Raw genomic sequence first — 16,179 nt, 5'->3', positions numbered from 1 at the left:
TGCCTCCTCTCCTTCAGATACTAAAAGCAGACCCATTAAATTACAAGCTAGGGCAGACTACAGCATTCACAAATCCACTCCTGCAGAAAGTGACAGAGAAAAAAAAAAATCACCAAATCTCTAGGATGTGGTATAATTTATCTCCTTCAGTCATGGCCCACTACAACTTGTTTCAGTTTGCTCAGGTATCATCTACAAGCTTGTTCATGCAGACCTGTCCTGTTTGTGTTTTGGAGCTCTTACATTATCTTCCAAAAAGAGAAGTAAACCTTTCCCTGCTCAAAAATGCAGGAGGAAAACAAAAATGCATGAAAAAGAATTCTTAAGCAAAGAATCATAGAATTGTCAGGGTTGGAAGGGACCTCAAGGATCAGCCAGTTCCAACCCCCCTGCCATGGACAGGGACACCTCACACTACAGCAGGTTGCTCACAGCCACATTCAGCCTGGCTGCAAAAACCTCCAGGGATGAGGCTTCCACCACCTCCCTGGGCAGCCTGTGCCAGTCTCTCACCACCCTCATGGGGAAGAGCTTCTTCCTAACATCCAATCTGAATCTACTCATTTCTGCTTTTTTCCCCCCATTCCCCTAACCCTATCATTACCTGACACCCTAAAAAGTCTCTCCCCAGCTTTCTTGTAGGCCCCCTTGAGATACTGGAAGGCCACAACAAGGTCTCCGCAGAGCATCTTGCTATCTAAGGTTGAGCACACAGAACACCTGACAAAGACAGTGGGTTTGGCTTGGTGTGTAGGAGGCACCAAGAAGGAAGGGAGAGTGATTATCCACTGTACTGTCCCAAGGTAAGTCCCCGTCCTCCAATACAACATTGTCCAAGTAGGGCAATGGCCACTAGAACTGCACTGGTATCAGAGGTAGTGGCTGAAGAGCAGACTTCTCCTGGGCTTGGAAGTTCATGCACCCTTTCTGAAACAGGCTAGAGTAATGAAAGGTTGGGCTTACACACAAAGTCATGCTCTGCTGAACCACTGGCATTAAGAGACACAGGGGGGAATGCTTCAAACCAGAAACAGCACCTACCTACCAATAAACAGAGTCAGTGGGGTTGGAAACACTCACAAGTAATTTAACAGGCATGCTGCTTATCATCTTAAGTCATTTTCTGTACTGCTAAGTAGAAGGGCCAGATTTGCTTTGGCATTTTCTGTTTATTCCACACAACTTAATTCCACCTTGCCTCACAGACCAAGGATAAATAAACAAAGTCCTGGAACAAGATCTGAACATCACACTTTGTGTACATGTTTGTGTTAGCAATATGGAATGCACAGCATTTGTGTCCTAGAGAAAACTTCTTCTCTACAATTCAGACAACACAGAAGGGCTGCATTTTCCTTTAAACAGCCTTCAGAAATTCAAGATGTGGGATAGCAGCTGAGCAAACTGCATACTGAAAATTGCCTTTCTCCAAAGAGTAGGAGGAGCTTTATACCCCTGCAAAAAAAAGGCAGGGGTAAGGCAAGAGCTGCTAGCAGAACTGAAAACCTCAACCTCAAAATGAACAAGGACATTCCTTTAGTATCAGTGATGGCTTTTCAGCTAATGGGTCAGCTGCAGCAGTTCAGGAGCCACAGACTTGCAGAAACTCTACTTCAAGGTATTCTATTTGCACACCATGAGATATTTGTTAGGTTACATGGATGACTAAGACAGACACATCCAAATTATCAGCAAACATGAGTTTCTTTTCTTTGGTTATAACCAGGATTATGAAAAAGCATTCCTGATGTCTACTGTGTTTTTTGTTTTTGTTTAGAAATGCAAAGTCCTGCATAAGACTGTAACAGTCAATGTTAATTCTCTTGATCTCCACTGTTATTCTAGATCAATAAACACATCCACAAAATAACAGAACAAAAAAAAAAAAAAAAAAACAACCTTACAGCATCAGCAACTAAAAGGGTTAGCAGCACCCAGGAAACTCTTCTATCTGCCATTACCTTAATGCCATAAGCCTAACAGCCACCATTATTACAGCAGTTATTCACACAGCACCTTCTTATACCACCTTTTCTGTAGAAAGTAATTCCATTGTGGGATTGGGGGAAAAAAACCACAAAAAATAACCAAACAACAACAACAACAACAAAAAATCACTGGTCCTTTGGGTAGGGAAGAAATGCAGACTCTTTCACTGCTCAGGTCCTTCTTAGTGCTCTAAACTGCAACAGGGAATTCCCTCTTCCCAACACCCATGACACACTGCATCTGATCTTCCAGTCAAAAATGAGCTGCTCTGAGAGCAACTGCAAAACCTGGATACACCACACCCTAAATGAGGGAAAAGAACGGAGGTTGAAGCTTACTCCAGGTTAAGGAAGAGGCTACGTGTCTAGGAGGTGAACAGCATCAAACATGCACTGGAAGCAGGTAGCTCTCCTCCTCTGCTGGAGAGAAAAAAAGGGAGAGGGGGTATGAAAATCCTCTCCTCCCAAAGAGTTTGCAACATTCTCTACTCTCTGATCTCCATTATTTTATAACGTCTCAAACTAAAGGCAGAACACCAACCATTACTGCTTTTCTTTTACTCTGAAGTAGCTGCATTGGCAGTCCAATGTAAATGTGTTACCTACCTAACAAGGGAAGTAAAACAGGATAGTTGTAAGGCATCACAAAGAGGTTTACACAGGTTAAAGTAGTGCTTGCTTTTAAATACCCGAACGGATGGCCGAGTTCGCTGTATTTGCCACTGCTGCTCACAAATACCTGACAAAGAAGAAGAGAGATCACTCTGTTAGAAGAAAATGAAGCATGGGGCATTTCAAAACTAAACATCAATCTGAATCCAGTTGCATTAAGGCAGAAAATTACCAAAGACAGGCAAAGTCTGAGGCTGCACAGATCAAGACGATCATACACTTATACATCCCCAACCACAAAACTGAGATGTGTAACACTTAGTGTAGCCTCACTCAGCATGGGAATGCTCTTAAGTTTTAGTGAAGCTACCTTGAGATAATGCTCTGAAAAGCTTCTGAAATCATTAGAAAGAAAAAAAAAAAAAACCACAGAACGCCCCTGCCAGAGCAGGATCATCTATACCAGACAGGAACACATCCAGACAGGTTTTGAATAATTCCAGAGAGGGAGACTTCACAACCCACCCTGGGCAGCCTGATCCAGTGTTCTGTCACCCTCACGATGAAAAAATTCTTCCTCAGAAAAATAGGTCAGGGGACATCTGTTGAAGGTATGTTAAAAAGCAGTCTATTTGAAATTAAGCTCTCTGACTCAGGAAATAGCTAAAATTTTAAATGAGGACTGAATTTAAATGACTAAAATTTCAAGTGACTGAATTTGAAGTACCACTGAAAGAAATCTAAAACTTTTAAAGCACAGAAATTAAGCCAACCAAAACAAATATTCAAGAAATGCCTTTTAATTAAATGCCAAGCACCAATATTCTTAAACATTGACTTTTTGATTTGGTTTTCATTTAGAAGTGGGTGTGTATGAGGGTATTAACCTTGCAAAGCAATAGATGGTAACAACTATTTCAGCTGGATAAAGATGCTATGTATTCTTGTTGGGACAGTCAAAGCAACCCACTTCTAACCAAACCCCAGCTTCCCCCCCACTAACCAAAACCTAAGCCCTGTTTTCCCCTTTTTTCCTCAGAGCCCAAGGACCAGGGTTTGTTCCATAGTTATGACAATGAGTTTCTTTCGCCTAGTTTGTAAAGTCGTGTGGCTGGCAGAAGAAAAGCAGTTTTTGAAAGACAGCAGAGTCATTTTAATAACCCAAGTAAATAATGTACCTATGAATGCTTAAAGAACATTCCTGACATTAGTTTATTGAAAATAATTTTTTTTTCTTTCTCATTATGCATTTTCAGGATTTGTTAGGGCAACAGAAACCTGCAAGAGACACCTCCACCTTTCCAGCCAAAGTATCAGACCTGGCAGACTTGTGGTGTACACAATCTCTGCTGTGCAAGAACCCCACTGAGAAGGGAATTCCACACCTTATTCTGTAGGGGATACAGAAACAAGCCACTTATCCAGAAAAAATTTCACAAAAGGAGCATGTAACAAAGAATTTCAGTACCAGAACTTTGACCTCTTCAAGGCCAATCTAGCCAACAAGATCAACAGCTTCCATTCAATTCCCATTAGCAGTCTCACCCATCTAGTGGAATTATTTGCAGCTGTTAATATTAAGTAAGATGATGGAAACTAGTGCTAGTTTTCCCCTGTAAGCAAATGGAAGCCTAGAGAGAATTTCAGTTTAGCTGAAAATGGAACCTGCAGGACACATTTCTCAGCAAAATGAGAGGGACCTAGAAAGAGAATTAAATGAGATTACAAAGCCTGTAGAGGGAACACTCATTCTGACTCCTGATAATTCTATTAGAAAGAAGGTAACTGAAACCTTGACATGTTTCTTCTCATCAAATGCAGTCTGCAACCAGACCTCAATTCTCCAGGCTTACAAAGACCTTAGGACATCCATTACATGTCTAGATTCAAATAAAGGGCAAATACCTGCCAGCAGGTATGGGGAGACTTTCTTTCCAGGATATACTGTGTTAAGGGTGAAGGCTCAAGCTCATATTTGTCAAAAGGAAGCTTGTCTATTACCATTGGCTCACAATCAACACAGGAGAACCTCACAACAGGGTGAGCTGTGCGTGGAGGCTGAAATGAAGGAAAACAAATAACCAACATTATCAATTGTCTGGCATTTAGGGTGACAAATAAATGACCTTAAGGTTCATACATATGTACTCTACCATCCAATAGGCTTAAACTCTGTGTTTCTAACAGTTTTCCTTTAAAAGACAACAGGACACAAGCTCCCACAATATAGATGAAGTCATTCTCTCATTTAAAAAAGAAAAGTCATACACACATACATTCTTCCCACCAAAAGATGGTTAATATCCTCTGGTTTGGTATTTTAAAACCTCCATGCCAATCACAGACAGGTTTAAGAACAAAAAAAAAAAAAAAAAAACAACTCAGCTCTGCTTCCCAGCTTGCTCTTTCCAGAGGTACAGATGTGAAACTCTGCTCACTTTCACAAAGTGTATCTCAAGATACTCCCTGCCAAGTCTGGGTTTTTTCACTCTTGAATCTTTGGGGGGTGGGAAACTTGAATACTTGCATGGCAGAGAAAGAGAACATGCTGAACAAAGAGACATCCTTAGAGCAAGCCATGCCAAGTGTATGATCATTTCAGTAAGAAGGAGAAACAAGTGCTGCTTTTCCCTCATTTTCTGAAGGGGGTAACTCTCCTGTTTCAGTTTTAATTCTTACTGCTCATGAAGGAAGAGACCATATGTGAAGAATACTAAGCAGAAAAAAAAATTGGCTGATTTCTATCAAAACCAAGTATGTTTGTTTGTTTTTCCCCAAATAAACCTTGACAGGCTGAAGAGGAGGGCACAAGCCAACCTCATGAGGTTCAACAAGACAAAAGTGCAAGATCCTGCATCTGGGTCAGGGCAATCCCAAGCACCAGTATAGGCTGGGCATGGACTGCCTTGAGAGCAGCCCTGAAGAAAAGGCCTTGGGGGTGCTGGGGGATGAGAAGCTCAACAGGAGCCAGCAGTGAGCACTTGCAGCTCAGAGAACAAATCACATCCTGGGCTGCATCAGGAGAAGCATAGCCAGCAGGGCAAGGGAGGTGATTCTCACCCCCTCTGCTCCACTCTGGTGAGACCCACCCAGAGTACTGTGTCCAGTTCTGGAGCCCCAAATACAGGAAAGATCTGGAGATGCTGGAAGGTGTCCAGAAAAGGGCCACGAGGATGAGCAGAGGGCTGGAGCTCCTCTCCTAAGAGAACAGTCTGAGAGAGTTGGGGCTGTTCAGTCTGAAGAAGAGAAGGCTCCCATGAGACCTTCTTGTGGCCTTCCAGTATCTGAAGGGAACTACAAGAAAGGTGGGAAGGGACTTCTTAGGGTGTCAGGAAGTGACAGGACTAGGGGAATAAAAAAAAAACCAACCTGTAAATGGGTAGATTCAGATTGGATGTTAGGAAGAAGTTCTTCCCCATGAGGGTGGTGAGACACTGGCACAGGTTGCCCAGGGAGGTGGTGGAAGCCTCATCCCTGGAAGGTTTTAAGGCCAGGCTGGATGTGGCTCTGGGCAACCTGCTCTGGTGTGAGGTGTCCCTGTCCATGGCAGGGGGGTTGGAACTGGATGATCCTTGAGGTCTCTTCCAACCCTGACAATTCTATGATTCTATAAAGCTTTGATTAAAATTCATAAGGATCACAATGACTTGTGGGAGGTGAAATAATTTATAGTTCAATTTTGTAATCTTTTAAAAACCATTTACCAAAGGAAATAACCATATAGCTGAGAATAAACCTCCCAGATGCAAAACCCACCACAGCTACAGCATCTACATTAGATTACACCATTCAATGTTACAAATTGCTTTAAAAGGGGTACTTAAAAGCTAAGTCATAGAATCAAGGAATGCATTGGGTTAGAAGGGACCTTCAAAGGTCATTTAGATCCTCCCCTAGGAACAGGTCATCCAGAGCCCTCATGTTGAGTATCTTCAGGGATGGGGATATGCATGGAAGACATTGGGTTTTAAGGGACCTCTAAAGGTCATCTACTCCACCCTCCCTCCAGTGAACAGGGACATCCACAAGTACAGCAGGTTGCTCAGAGTCCCATCAAGCCTAACTCTGAATGTCTCTAGGGATGGGGATTCCACCACCTCCTGGGACAACCTGTTCCAGTGTTTCACCACCCTCATGGTAAAGAACTTCCAAGTTTCCAACCTAAATCTCTTCTAGTTTCAAACCCTTTCTACAACCTTTTGTAAACCATCCCTCCCCAGCTTTCTCACAGAGAAAGTTAAAGCTTTAACTACTCTACTATTCATTTTCAGGCTCTTTAATTAGGTGTAGAATGCCCTTTTCAGTTCTTCTTTTACTTACCAGTGTTGGTGAATTCTGATCAGGCCAAAAAGACTCTGGGATGGGCCAGTGCCCAACAGGAACCCCTGTTTTAGGGTTAGGTCGCACATAAATGAGTTTATGACAACTATGCCACGGTTGAGAAGCAAATGAATTGATGGGCCTGGATGGGTCAACAAGTCCATCTAAAATTTAAAGAAAGCAAAATAAGAACAACAAAGGAAATAAAAAACCCAAGAAGCTACATTCATGCATTTATCTCCCAAGAGAATTTCCCCAAGGGGTGTCACAGGACAGTTGTTTTAAAGACATATAGATCTTTACATCAGTGGTTGGAAACCCTCACACATCAAAATGCAAGACAGCAATCATCTAAGAAACTATGCTAACATCTGCCCACATCTGCCCCTCTGCTCCTGTGGCACAGCCATTAGATAATTAGTGCAGCAAGGCACACTCACATATGATGGAAAATAGCATTTGCTTAAGCTTTGTACTTCGATGAGAGGTGACAGCAAGTCTACCACTTTTAGTTCTGTTGCACCTGTAAAGACTAACATTTACAGTCCTTCCACAAGGCATGCAAAGCTCACTGACTGATGCTACCATGAGTGAAAACTGAAACTGGAGAGATGTGTCATGGAAAAGTCAGATTCATCTTGCAGGAACAGCTCTTGCCACATTTCTCATTAGAAAAATTCACTGATCACTTAAACCTCACTTGCTGACTGGAAAGATCAATTTTCTCCAGCAGGCCACTGCAGTGTACAAGCACAAGACTCCCCTCCACACTTGAGGACAAAGAATCATGGAATGGTAGGGATTGGAAGGGACCACTGAATATCAAGGTCTTGAAATTCTCCAGAGGAGATTCCACCTCTGGGACAGCCTGCTCCAGGGCTCCAGCACCCTCACAGTGAAGATTTTTTTTTTGCTCATGTTGAAGTGGAATTTCCTGTGTTCCAGTTTGTGTCTATTGCTCCTGGTCCTAGGTCCTATCACACAACACCACTGAAAAAAACCTGGCCCCTTCTTGACACCCACCCTTCAGGTATTTATAGAGATCTTCTATTAATAAGATCTCCTCTCAGGCTGCTCACAGCAGAGATCACCCATTTCAACAATCATCTTCATTTTAAAGCCATTTTCCCTTGCACTAGACCCCTGCCCAAGAACATCATGCAAAACGCTTTTCAGGTGCATATCAGTTTGTTTTTTCTTTACATACGCAGACAGTGATTTTTTTATTTCTGTCTAGTTTAGGACTTTCTCGATTCATGTAAAGAGGGAAAGTCTCAATATTTTTCTCCATTTGTATCCGCTCTGTAAGTGTGATAAAAATTGAAAAACCTAGGTTTCACCAGCTCTTTCGTCACACAGGACAACATTTAGGCCAACACAGAGACAGGGATTTGCTGAGGTGCTGTCCTGCACAGCATTAGAGCAAAGCCTTCAAATAAAGTGACATTTAAGTAACTAAAAGGAGGGGAAATATATATATACACACATATACAGCACGAAAAAAGTGATTAAAAAATGAATGTAGGACTATGCCAGGATGCTAAGGGGATCCTAAAAGCTATTAAGTTTTTGACATTCCATGAAGATCCTCATTTCCTAACTATGAACTGCTCAGCTCTCTCTCTCCATTTAAGCCATGAATTTCTGCAAACCTGAACAAATGCTCCACAGCAGGAATGCATTTTCCTCCTCTCTGTTATGCACATCATTTGCAGCTAGAAAAATAACTCCTTGCTCTTTACAGACAGCTTTTCTCTTGCAGCTATTAACACATACACACAACTGAAAACTTAGCGTTGTGATCAATTCACAGAATGAAAATGTCCAGAAAATTAAGCATAAAGATGACTTTTAAGTGTTTAAAAAACACTAGTAATGGATTTATTTTAAAACCAAGAATTGACAACTCTAATTCAAACTTTAGTATTTTCAGGAAGCAGTTTTCTCAGTCCCCCCAAAAAAGGTGAGAAAATGAGAGGAGAGCTAGCAAGGAGGTTCATCATTCACACAGATCTGTGCAAATATGGCACTATTTAACTTATCAAGGATCAAACCAACACTTCTGAGAACATAAAGACAGGACTAAACATAAATAAACATCCAACTGTTCAAAAGCAGATCCATGATGATTTGCGGGTATTTAAAGAGATACCAAAACTCCATCACTGAAGCACGTAAGATTTATCACTTTAGTTTTTAATATGGATGAGGCAATTCATAGAATTACAGAAAATTTCAGGTTGGAAGAAAACCTCAGGATCACCAAGTCCAACCCAGAACCCTATTCTACAAGGCTCAGCCCTAAACCACAGCCCCAAGTACCACATCCAAATGACCCCTGAACACATCCCGGGCTGGCGAGTCCACTACCTCCCTGGGCAGCACATTCCAATCCCTGACCACTCTTGCTGGGAAGAAAAAAAAGTTTCCTAATGTCCAGTCTAAACCCACCCAGTAGCAGCTTGAGGCCATTCCCTCTTGTTCTATCACTAATTACCTGAGAGAAGAGACCAGCAGAAGCCTCCCTACAACCTCCTTTCAGGTTGTTGTAGACAGCAATGAGGTCTCCCTTCAGCCTCCACTTTTTCAAACTAACCATCCCCAGCTCCTTCAGTCTCTCTTCATCAGATTCATCCTCCAGGCCCTTCCCCAGCTTCTTTGCCCTCTGCACTGGCTCCAGCACCTCCACATCTCTCATGTACTGAGGTGCCCAAAACTGGACACAACATTCAGTACTTTGATGCATTCTGGACAGTACAGTGAAAAGCTGGCAGGAAGGACACCAAAGACTCACGCATGCAAAACATTTCCACTGAACATTAGGAGAAAATCAATCCAGTTACTGTACCTTCTCCAACAGGAGCTGGGTCTGGTCCTGACTTTTCAAAGTTAATAACAACTCCACTTTGGACTTTTTGAACTAGAGATTCTAAACATTGATTCAACATTCTCTGTGTCCGAACGCAGTAAGAACGACCTGTGCAAGGGGGGAAAAAACAAATAAAACAGGAAAGCAAGTTTTGAGTAATCTTCATTAAGGAAGGGTTTTTATTACACAAGTTACACTGCCAAGGCTTTTAGCCAAAATAATAGCAACAAACTTCGGACAAGTTCATGTAAAAGGCAAATTACTTTTCAAATGCAATACCAGGAACAGGAGATGAAAAAAAAAAAAAACCCACAACACCAAAACCAAACAAACTAACCAAATCCCCAAACCAAAACCAACACAACATAAACAAATCCACTGAGTTTTCACTCAGTTAAAAGAGGCCTAGATCAGGCTGGTCCAGGGCCAAGTTTATAAACACCCTTAAGAACATGTGATTTCACCATGTGTTTGTGGAATCATCGAATGGTCCAGGCCAGAAGGGACCTCCAAAGGTCATCCAGTCCAATCTCCCTGCAGTCAGCAGGGACATCCCCAACTAGATCAGGCTGCCCAGGGCCTTGTTGAGCCTCGCCCTGAAGGGGCTTCAACCATCTCCCTGGGCAACATGTTCCACTACCCTCATAGTAAAGAACTTGTTCCTAACATCCAATCTAAACCTGCTTTTCTCTAGTTTGAAGCCATTGCCCCTGGTCCTGTCCCTGGAGGCCTTTGCAAATAGTCTCTCTCCATCCTTCCTGTAGCCCCCTTCAGGTACTGGCAGGCTGCTGTTAGGTCTCCCCAGAGCCTCCTCTTCTCCAGGCTGAAAAACCCCAGTTCCATCAGCCTGTCTTCATAGCAGACGTGCTCCAACCCCTTGTAATCTACCTGCTTTGTCTGCCCCTACCTTGCCAGCTCCTATATGCTCCCAAACTTGCCCCTCCCACACAGTATTTTTTGAAAACACCAATTAAAAAAAATTCTGATGAACATCTCAAAGAGGCTCCAGAATTAATTCTTTTAAGACCTAATTTAGCCTCCTTGCCCTGCAATGGAATTAACATCTCAGTAATACCTGTCCCACTCAATTCAACATTTAAATAACAAATCTCATGACTGAGAAAAGCCCATTTCTGGAAGGAAAACCTAAGATTTTCCAATCCTTCCTACTGCTGCATTAAGAAAATTTTCCCACATCTGGAAAATAGGAAATAGGGATATGGTTTTATTTTAAAGGTCTCCTGTGCTACTGGAAAACAAGCTCCAAAAGCACCCCACAGATTCACACAGACATTGAGTAATTCAGATGGAGAAAACAGCAAGAGGTGACGTCGAATCATAGAATTGTTAGGGTTGGAAGGGACCACAGCCCAGAAAGCCAGTCACATCCTGGGCTGCATCAAGAGAAGCACAGCCAGCACGTCAAAGAAGGTGATTCTCCCCCTCTACTCTGCTCTGGTGAGACCCCACCTGGAGTACTGTGTCCAGTTCTGGAGCCTCTATTACAGGAAAGATCTGGAGGTGCTGGAAGGTGCCCAGAGAAGGGCCACGAGGATGAGCAGAGGGCTGGAGCTCCTCTGCTATGAGGATAGGCTGAGAGAGTTCAGTTTAGAGAAGAGAAGGCTCTGAGGCACCTTCTTGGGTCTTTCCCCAAGTATCTTCCAGTATCTGAGGGGGGCTACAAGAAAGCTGGGGAGGGACTTTTTAGGGTGTCAGAAACTGACAGGACTAGGAGGAATGGAGCAAAAATAAAAATGGGTAGATTCAGGTTGGATGTTAGGAAGAAGTTCTTCCACATGAGGGTGGTGAGACACTGGATCAGGTTGCCCAGGGAGGTGGTGGAAGCAAAAGATATCCTGTAAGGCAAATATCAAACGTGATGCGCAGCAAAGTAGCATCCTCTTACCTCCTGTAACCTCACACATCTGTGTGATGGCAGATTCATCAGTAGGCACACTCCCAAGCTGCTCTGGTTCAGCAGATGCAGCTCCTGGCAAACGCAGCACTAGAGCAAACAGCCTTTGATCCCAACGAAATGGTTCTTTGGTTAGTTCACTTCCAGGCAAAGGAGAGTTCAAAGGAAGATGGAGCTGGTGAAGAGAAATTTTAGATTATTTTCAAGCCTTTGACAAACCAATACTCAAAAATTTTTTTCATTACTCTCTAATAGACCCCATTCCTCTCCTATCCACTAATGTATCCGGACATTCCGGTCCAGAAACAATGTGAACCATTAATTTAGGGGCTAGGCAATGGCAGCATAGCTACTTTCTGTTCTCTAGAATAAAACAGGTTGATGAAGCATAAGTCCTATTAGCAGGAAAAGAAACATGAATACAAATCTCAGCATTAGAGTCAACTTGCAAGGCAGTAACTGGAAAGAATGGAACCAAGTTTACCTCCTCTTGAACTCCAGCCGTATTTGTCAGTTTGTTTCCGTCTGTGATGGTAATCAAAATCGATGGCTCCAAAAAGAATGGATTCCTTCCCTAGAGATGAAAGCACAGCAACCTTAACTTAGAGGCTTAGATTTTTGTCATTATAAAGCAAACAGTAAGATGAGCAACCTTTCCAAATAATCCTGGGATTTTTCTTTCAGTAGGGTGGAGCCATAAAGCAGAAGATAAAAAGCAACCATATTCATCTCATTTTCAAAACCCCTTTTGTCACAATCATAGAACAGTTTGGGTTGGAAAGGACCTCTAAAGGTGGACCAAAAAAAATGGTCAGGGGGCTGCAACACCTCTGCTATGAGGATAGGCTGAGGGAATTGGGTCTGTTCAAGCTGGAGAAGGGAAGGCTCCAGGAAGACCTTAGAGCAGCCTTCCAGTACCTGAAGGGCGCTACAAGAAAGCTGGGAGAGACTTTTTACAAGGGCTTGCTGTGACCAGATGAGGGGCAGTGGTCTGAAATTAGAGAAGAACAGATTTGGATTGGATATTAGGAACAAGTTCTGCACTATGAGGGTGGAGCCCAGAGAGGTAACTGAGACTCCATTCCTGGAGATATTCAAGGGCAGGCTTGACAAGGCTCTGAGCAACCTGGTCTTGTGAAGGACGTCCCTGCTCTCTGCAGGGATCTTGGGACTAGATGACCTTTGGAGGCTCCTTCCAATCCAATATGATTCTATGGCTTGTTGGGCTGATGGTTGGACTTGATCTCAGAGGTCTTTTCCTACCTCAATGATTCTATGTGCTGCTCTATGCACTAATACACACCCCCTGAAGCAGTATTTCATGGCAACAGTGGGGAAATCCAGAATCACTTTAACTGGATTTTTCCAATGTGAGAGAAGGGAAGTCAGGACATGAACTGCAGACAACATAAAACTGCAGTGTGCTGCCACTCAACATGAAGCCTCCCAGACAGCCATCAAGTATCTGCAGTTGGGGTCATGTACTCTCCTCCTTTCTTTGCAGTTCAGCAAGGAAAAAACTGCTAGCATTCCATCTGTGCAGTGTGGAATATAAGAAAGAAGGAAAACAAAAGCTCACAGTTCAAGATTAAACACACAGCCATCCAAAACTTTAAAAACAGACAGTAAAATGCAAGAACAAACTTGAACCCCCTCCAAATTCCTCCCCCAACTAAGAATTTCAGAAAGCCTATAAAAATTAAAAAAAAAAATGGCAGTTTGTAAAGAGATTTGTTACCTGTCCATAGTTGTCTATTCCAGACACTAATCTGTTGAGATTTAACAAGTCAAATGATGACCTGAGTGCCTGACCAAGGGTTGTTAGTCCTGAAGCCTGAAGGTTTTTCAGTTCATTCATAAAGGTTGCATGGTTTTCCTTCCACCCAGCCTGCAACAGAAAACAAACAAACAAACAAACAAAAAAAAGACTTATTAGTTATTTTAGCAACCAACTGCAATCAACAGCAGGCTGTCCTTTATCTCCCTTCCCAAGAAAAATCAGATTGTACTCCTAAGTAATGGATATGCTGTGTCATTTACATGCTACACACACCTAATCCATGTTCTGGGGAGAAACACCACCATACACCAGTACAGATTAGGGGCTGACCAGCTAGAAACCAGCTCCACAAAGAAGGACCTGGGAGACCTGGTGGACAGCAAGTTGTCCACGTGTGATGGTTTTAAGACTGTCTTTTTTTAATTTTTCTTCACAAAGCTCGAGCAGAGAAAGTGAAAGAATGTAAATAAATCACTACTGGGTTATTCTAAACACTTCCATTGGAGAGAGAGAAATGTTTAGGAATCACTACTCAAAACAAGATAGGGGACAGTGGGGCACTCTTGCAGTCCATCTTCTCTCAGTCTGCCTGCTTCTTCTCTCTCCTGGCTGAAGATAACACACTGACCTTGACAAGCTAAGTCTAACAGCCTCTCTGCTTCTTGACTCTCTGCCTTCTGCCAGGGGAGTCCTTCTGGCTGGGAGGGGGGAGGCCCCTTGGGGAAGCACAGCCCCTTGAGGGGAAGGGAGGCCAGAGGGCTTAGTTGTGCTTTTCTGTTGATTGTACATATTTGTAAATGTTGTGAATAGTGTATATTTGCACATATTCATTGCATTTCATCATAGATTGTAGTTTTGCCTGTAAAACAGCTTCATTTGCTTCCAGACTGAGCTAACCTGGTTATTGTCAGTGTGGGAGGGGGATTTCAGCTCTCACACTGTTACACCATAGGACAGCCACGTACCCTTGTGGCAAGAAACACCAATGATCTCCTGAGTGCATTAAAAAAAAAAAAAAAAAAAAAAAAAGAGTGTGACCAGCAGGTCAAGGGAAGTTCTCCTTGCCCTCTACTCTGCTCTGGTAAGACCAGACTTGGAGCATTATGTTCGGTTCTGGGCTCTCCAGTTCAAGAGGGACAGGGAACTGGAAGGAGTCCAAAGGAGGCTACAAGGATGATGAAGGGACTTGAACATCTCTCCTATGAAGAAAGACTGAGAGAAGTAGGGGTGCTTAGTCTGGAGAGGAGAAGGCTGAGAGGGGATCCCATGGTAAGCAGTTGTGATTCACATACCATTCTCTCAAGGAATGGGATGGTGCAGGGTTCAGGAACTGTTTCAGCCCACAAGGAATCAGTGTAGGAGTTTAGCTGCCTCAACTAGAACAAGCAAAGCTTGAAAGCCCCAGACATTCACACAGTTATCAGCTTTGCTATCACGTCTCACTGTCTAAAACCACTCTTGCAGCAAGTGAGCAGTTATTCACCCAGGCACACCATCATCTGGCACTGGAGGAGTTCCCATGTTCCACAAGGAATCTTAGTTACACAAAGACAGAATCATTTCAGACACTCTGACTTTTGCTGGGACAACTTCTGAGCAGGTTCTTTTCTCCACAGTGCACTAGGTTCAGCAGCAACCACCTGCTGGCTGTGCCACAGCTTGCAAGAGCCTGAAAGAACAGAGTTTTCCTTTACCTTAAAAGCCAATTTCTAAGACATGCTGTGGGCTGCAGAAATGGTTGTAGGACTTTACAAGTTTAGAGCCACAAATGAATACAAGAATGGGGTAAAAAGGAAGGAAATAAGATTCTTTTCTTCACTGAAAGAGTGGTCAGGCACTGGAACAGGCTGCCCAAGGGAGGTGGTAGAGTCACTGTCTCTGGAGGTGTTCAAGGAATGCGTGGATGTGGCACACTGGGATGTGGTTTAATGGCCATGGTGGTCTTAGGTTGATGGATGGACTTCATGATCTTAAAGGTCTTGTCCAACTGAAACAATTCTGTGACTGTGATCAGTGTCCCTGCTGAGTTCTCAGGCCTAAGCCAAGAAGGATTCTTTTCAGAATGAGGAATTATCCCAAGGAAATTCAACAAAAACAGTTTTTGCTCAAGTTTAGCTCTCTGAACCAGTCTGTCAAGCTTTAGATTACAGCAAGGGAGAGAAAGAGGTAACTGCAATGAGGCAAAGACAGAAAAGACTTTTAAGCAGGACTGGCCCACCTCTATCATCAAACAGTACTTGAAGCTCAAAAGAACAACTTAGTTCTCAAGCAAAACACCATCAACATCCCCTCACAACTGCAGCATCTCATCAGCTGAGCCATGGCAGCTCCTCACATTTGCTCTTGGCTGAAGGCAAGAATGAAGTACAAGCCCAGGGTCATTGCTTTGGATTAAAAGTGACTTAGTTAATGACCTTCTTCAGAGTAAAAAGAACACCAAATCCCAACAAGATGATTTGTATTATCCTGAAAAAGTTCACCTTAAAACAATTAAAAGTAGACAACTACAAAAAAAATAGTTTTCTATTCATTTTATGAACCCTTAGACATAGATGAAACCACTTCATTTTTTCTGGGTCAAACACCTAACAGACAGCCCAGCTTCTTGGGAACAGCCAAGCTGGAGTTCAGAAAGTGTTTTCACAGAATGGTTTGGGTTAGAAGGGACCTTGAAGATCATCTAGCTCCAACTCCC

At 43.0% G+C, this 16,179-nt stretch overlaps 1 protein-coding gene across 6 annotated transcripts in view; it reads right to left on the bottom strand.

Annotated features, from left to right (window-relative positions):
* Window positions 1-16,179, bottom strand: part of INTS6L (integrator complex subunit 6 like) — a 50,182-nt gene that overhangs the window by 15,838 nt on the left and 18,165 nt on the right. For all 6 annotated transcript variants that reach the window (XM_054388791.1, XM_054388793.1, XM_054388789.1 and 3 more), the window contains exons 3-9: window positions 13,443-13,592; window positions 12,189-12,278; window positions 11,696-11,879; window positions 9,769-9,897; window positions 6,921-7,084; window positions 4,506-4,658; window positions 2,595-2,727 (exon numbers count right to left, since the gene is read on the bottom strand). In XM_054388791.1, the coding sequence (XP_054244766.1) occupies window positions 2,595-2,727; window positions 4,506-4,658; window positions 6,921-7,084; window positions 9,769-9,897; window positions 11,696-11,879; window positions 12,189-12,278; window positions 13,443-13,592 (1,003 nt within the window). The remainder of the gene's footprint in view (window positions 1-2,594; window positions 2,728-4,505; window positions 4,659-6,920; window positions 7,085-9,768; window positions 9,898-11,695; window positions 11,880-12,188; window positions 12,279-13,442; window positions 13,593-16,179) is intronic.

Source organism: Indicator indicator, chromosome 17, assembly GCF_027791375.1.
Source record: "Indicator indicator isolate 239-I01 chromosome 17, UM_Iind_1.1, whole genome shotgun sequence".
NCBI lineage: Eukaryota > Metazoa > Chordata > Aves > Piciformes > Indicatoridae > Indicator > Indicator indicator.
Note: the sequence above shows the minus strand (reverse complement) of the source record. Positions and strands in the feature narration are given on the sequence as shown.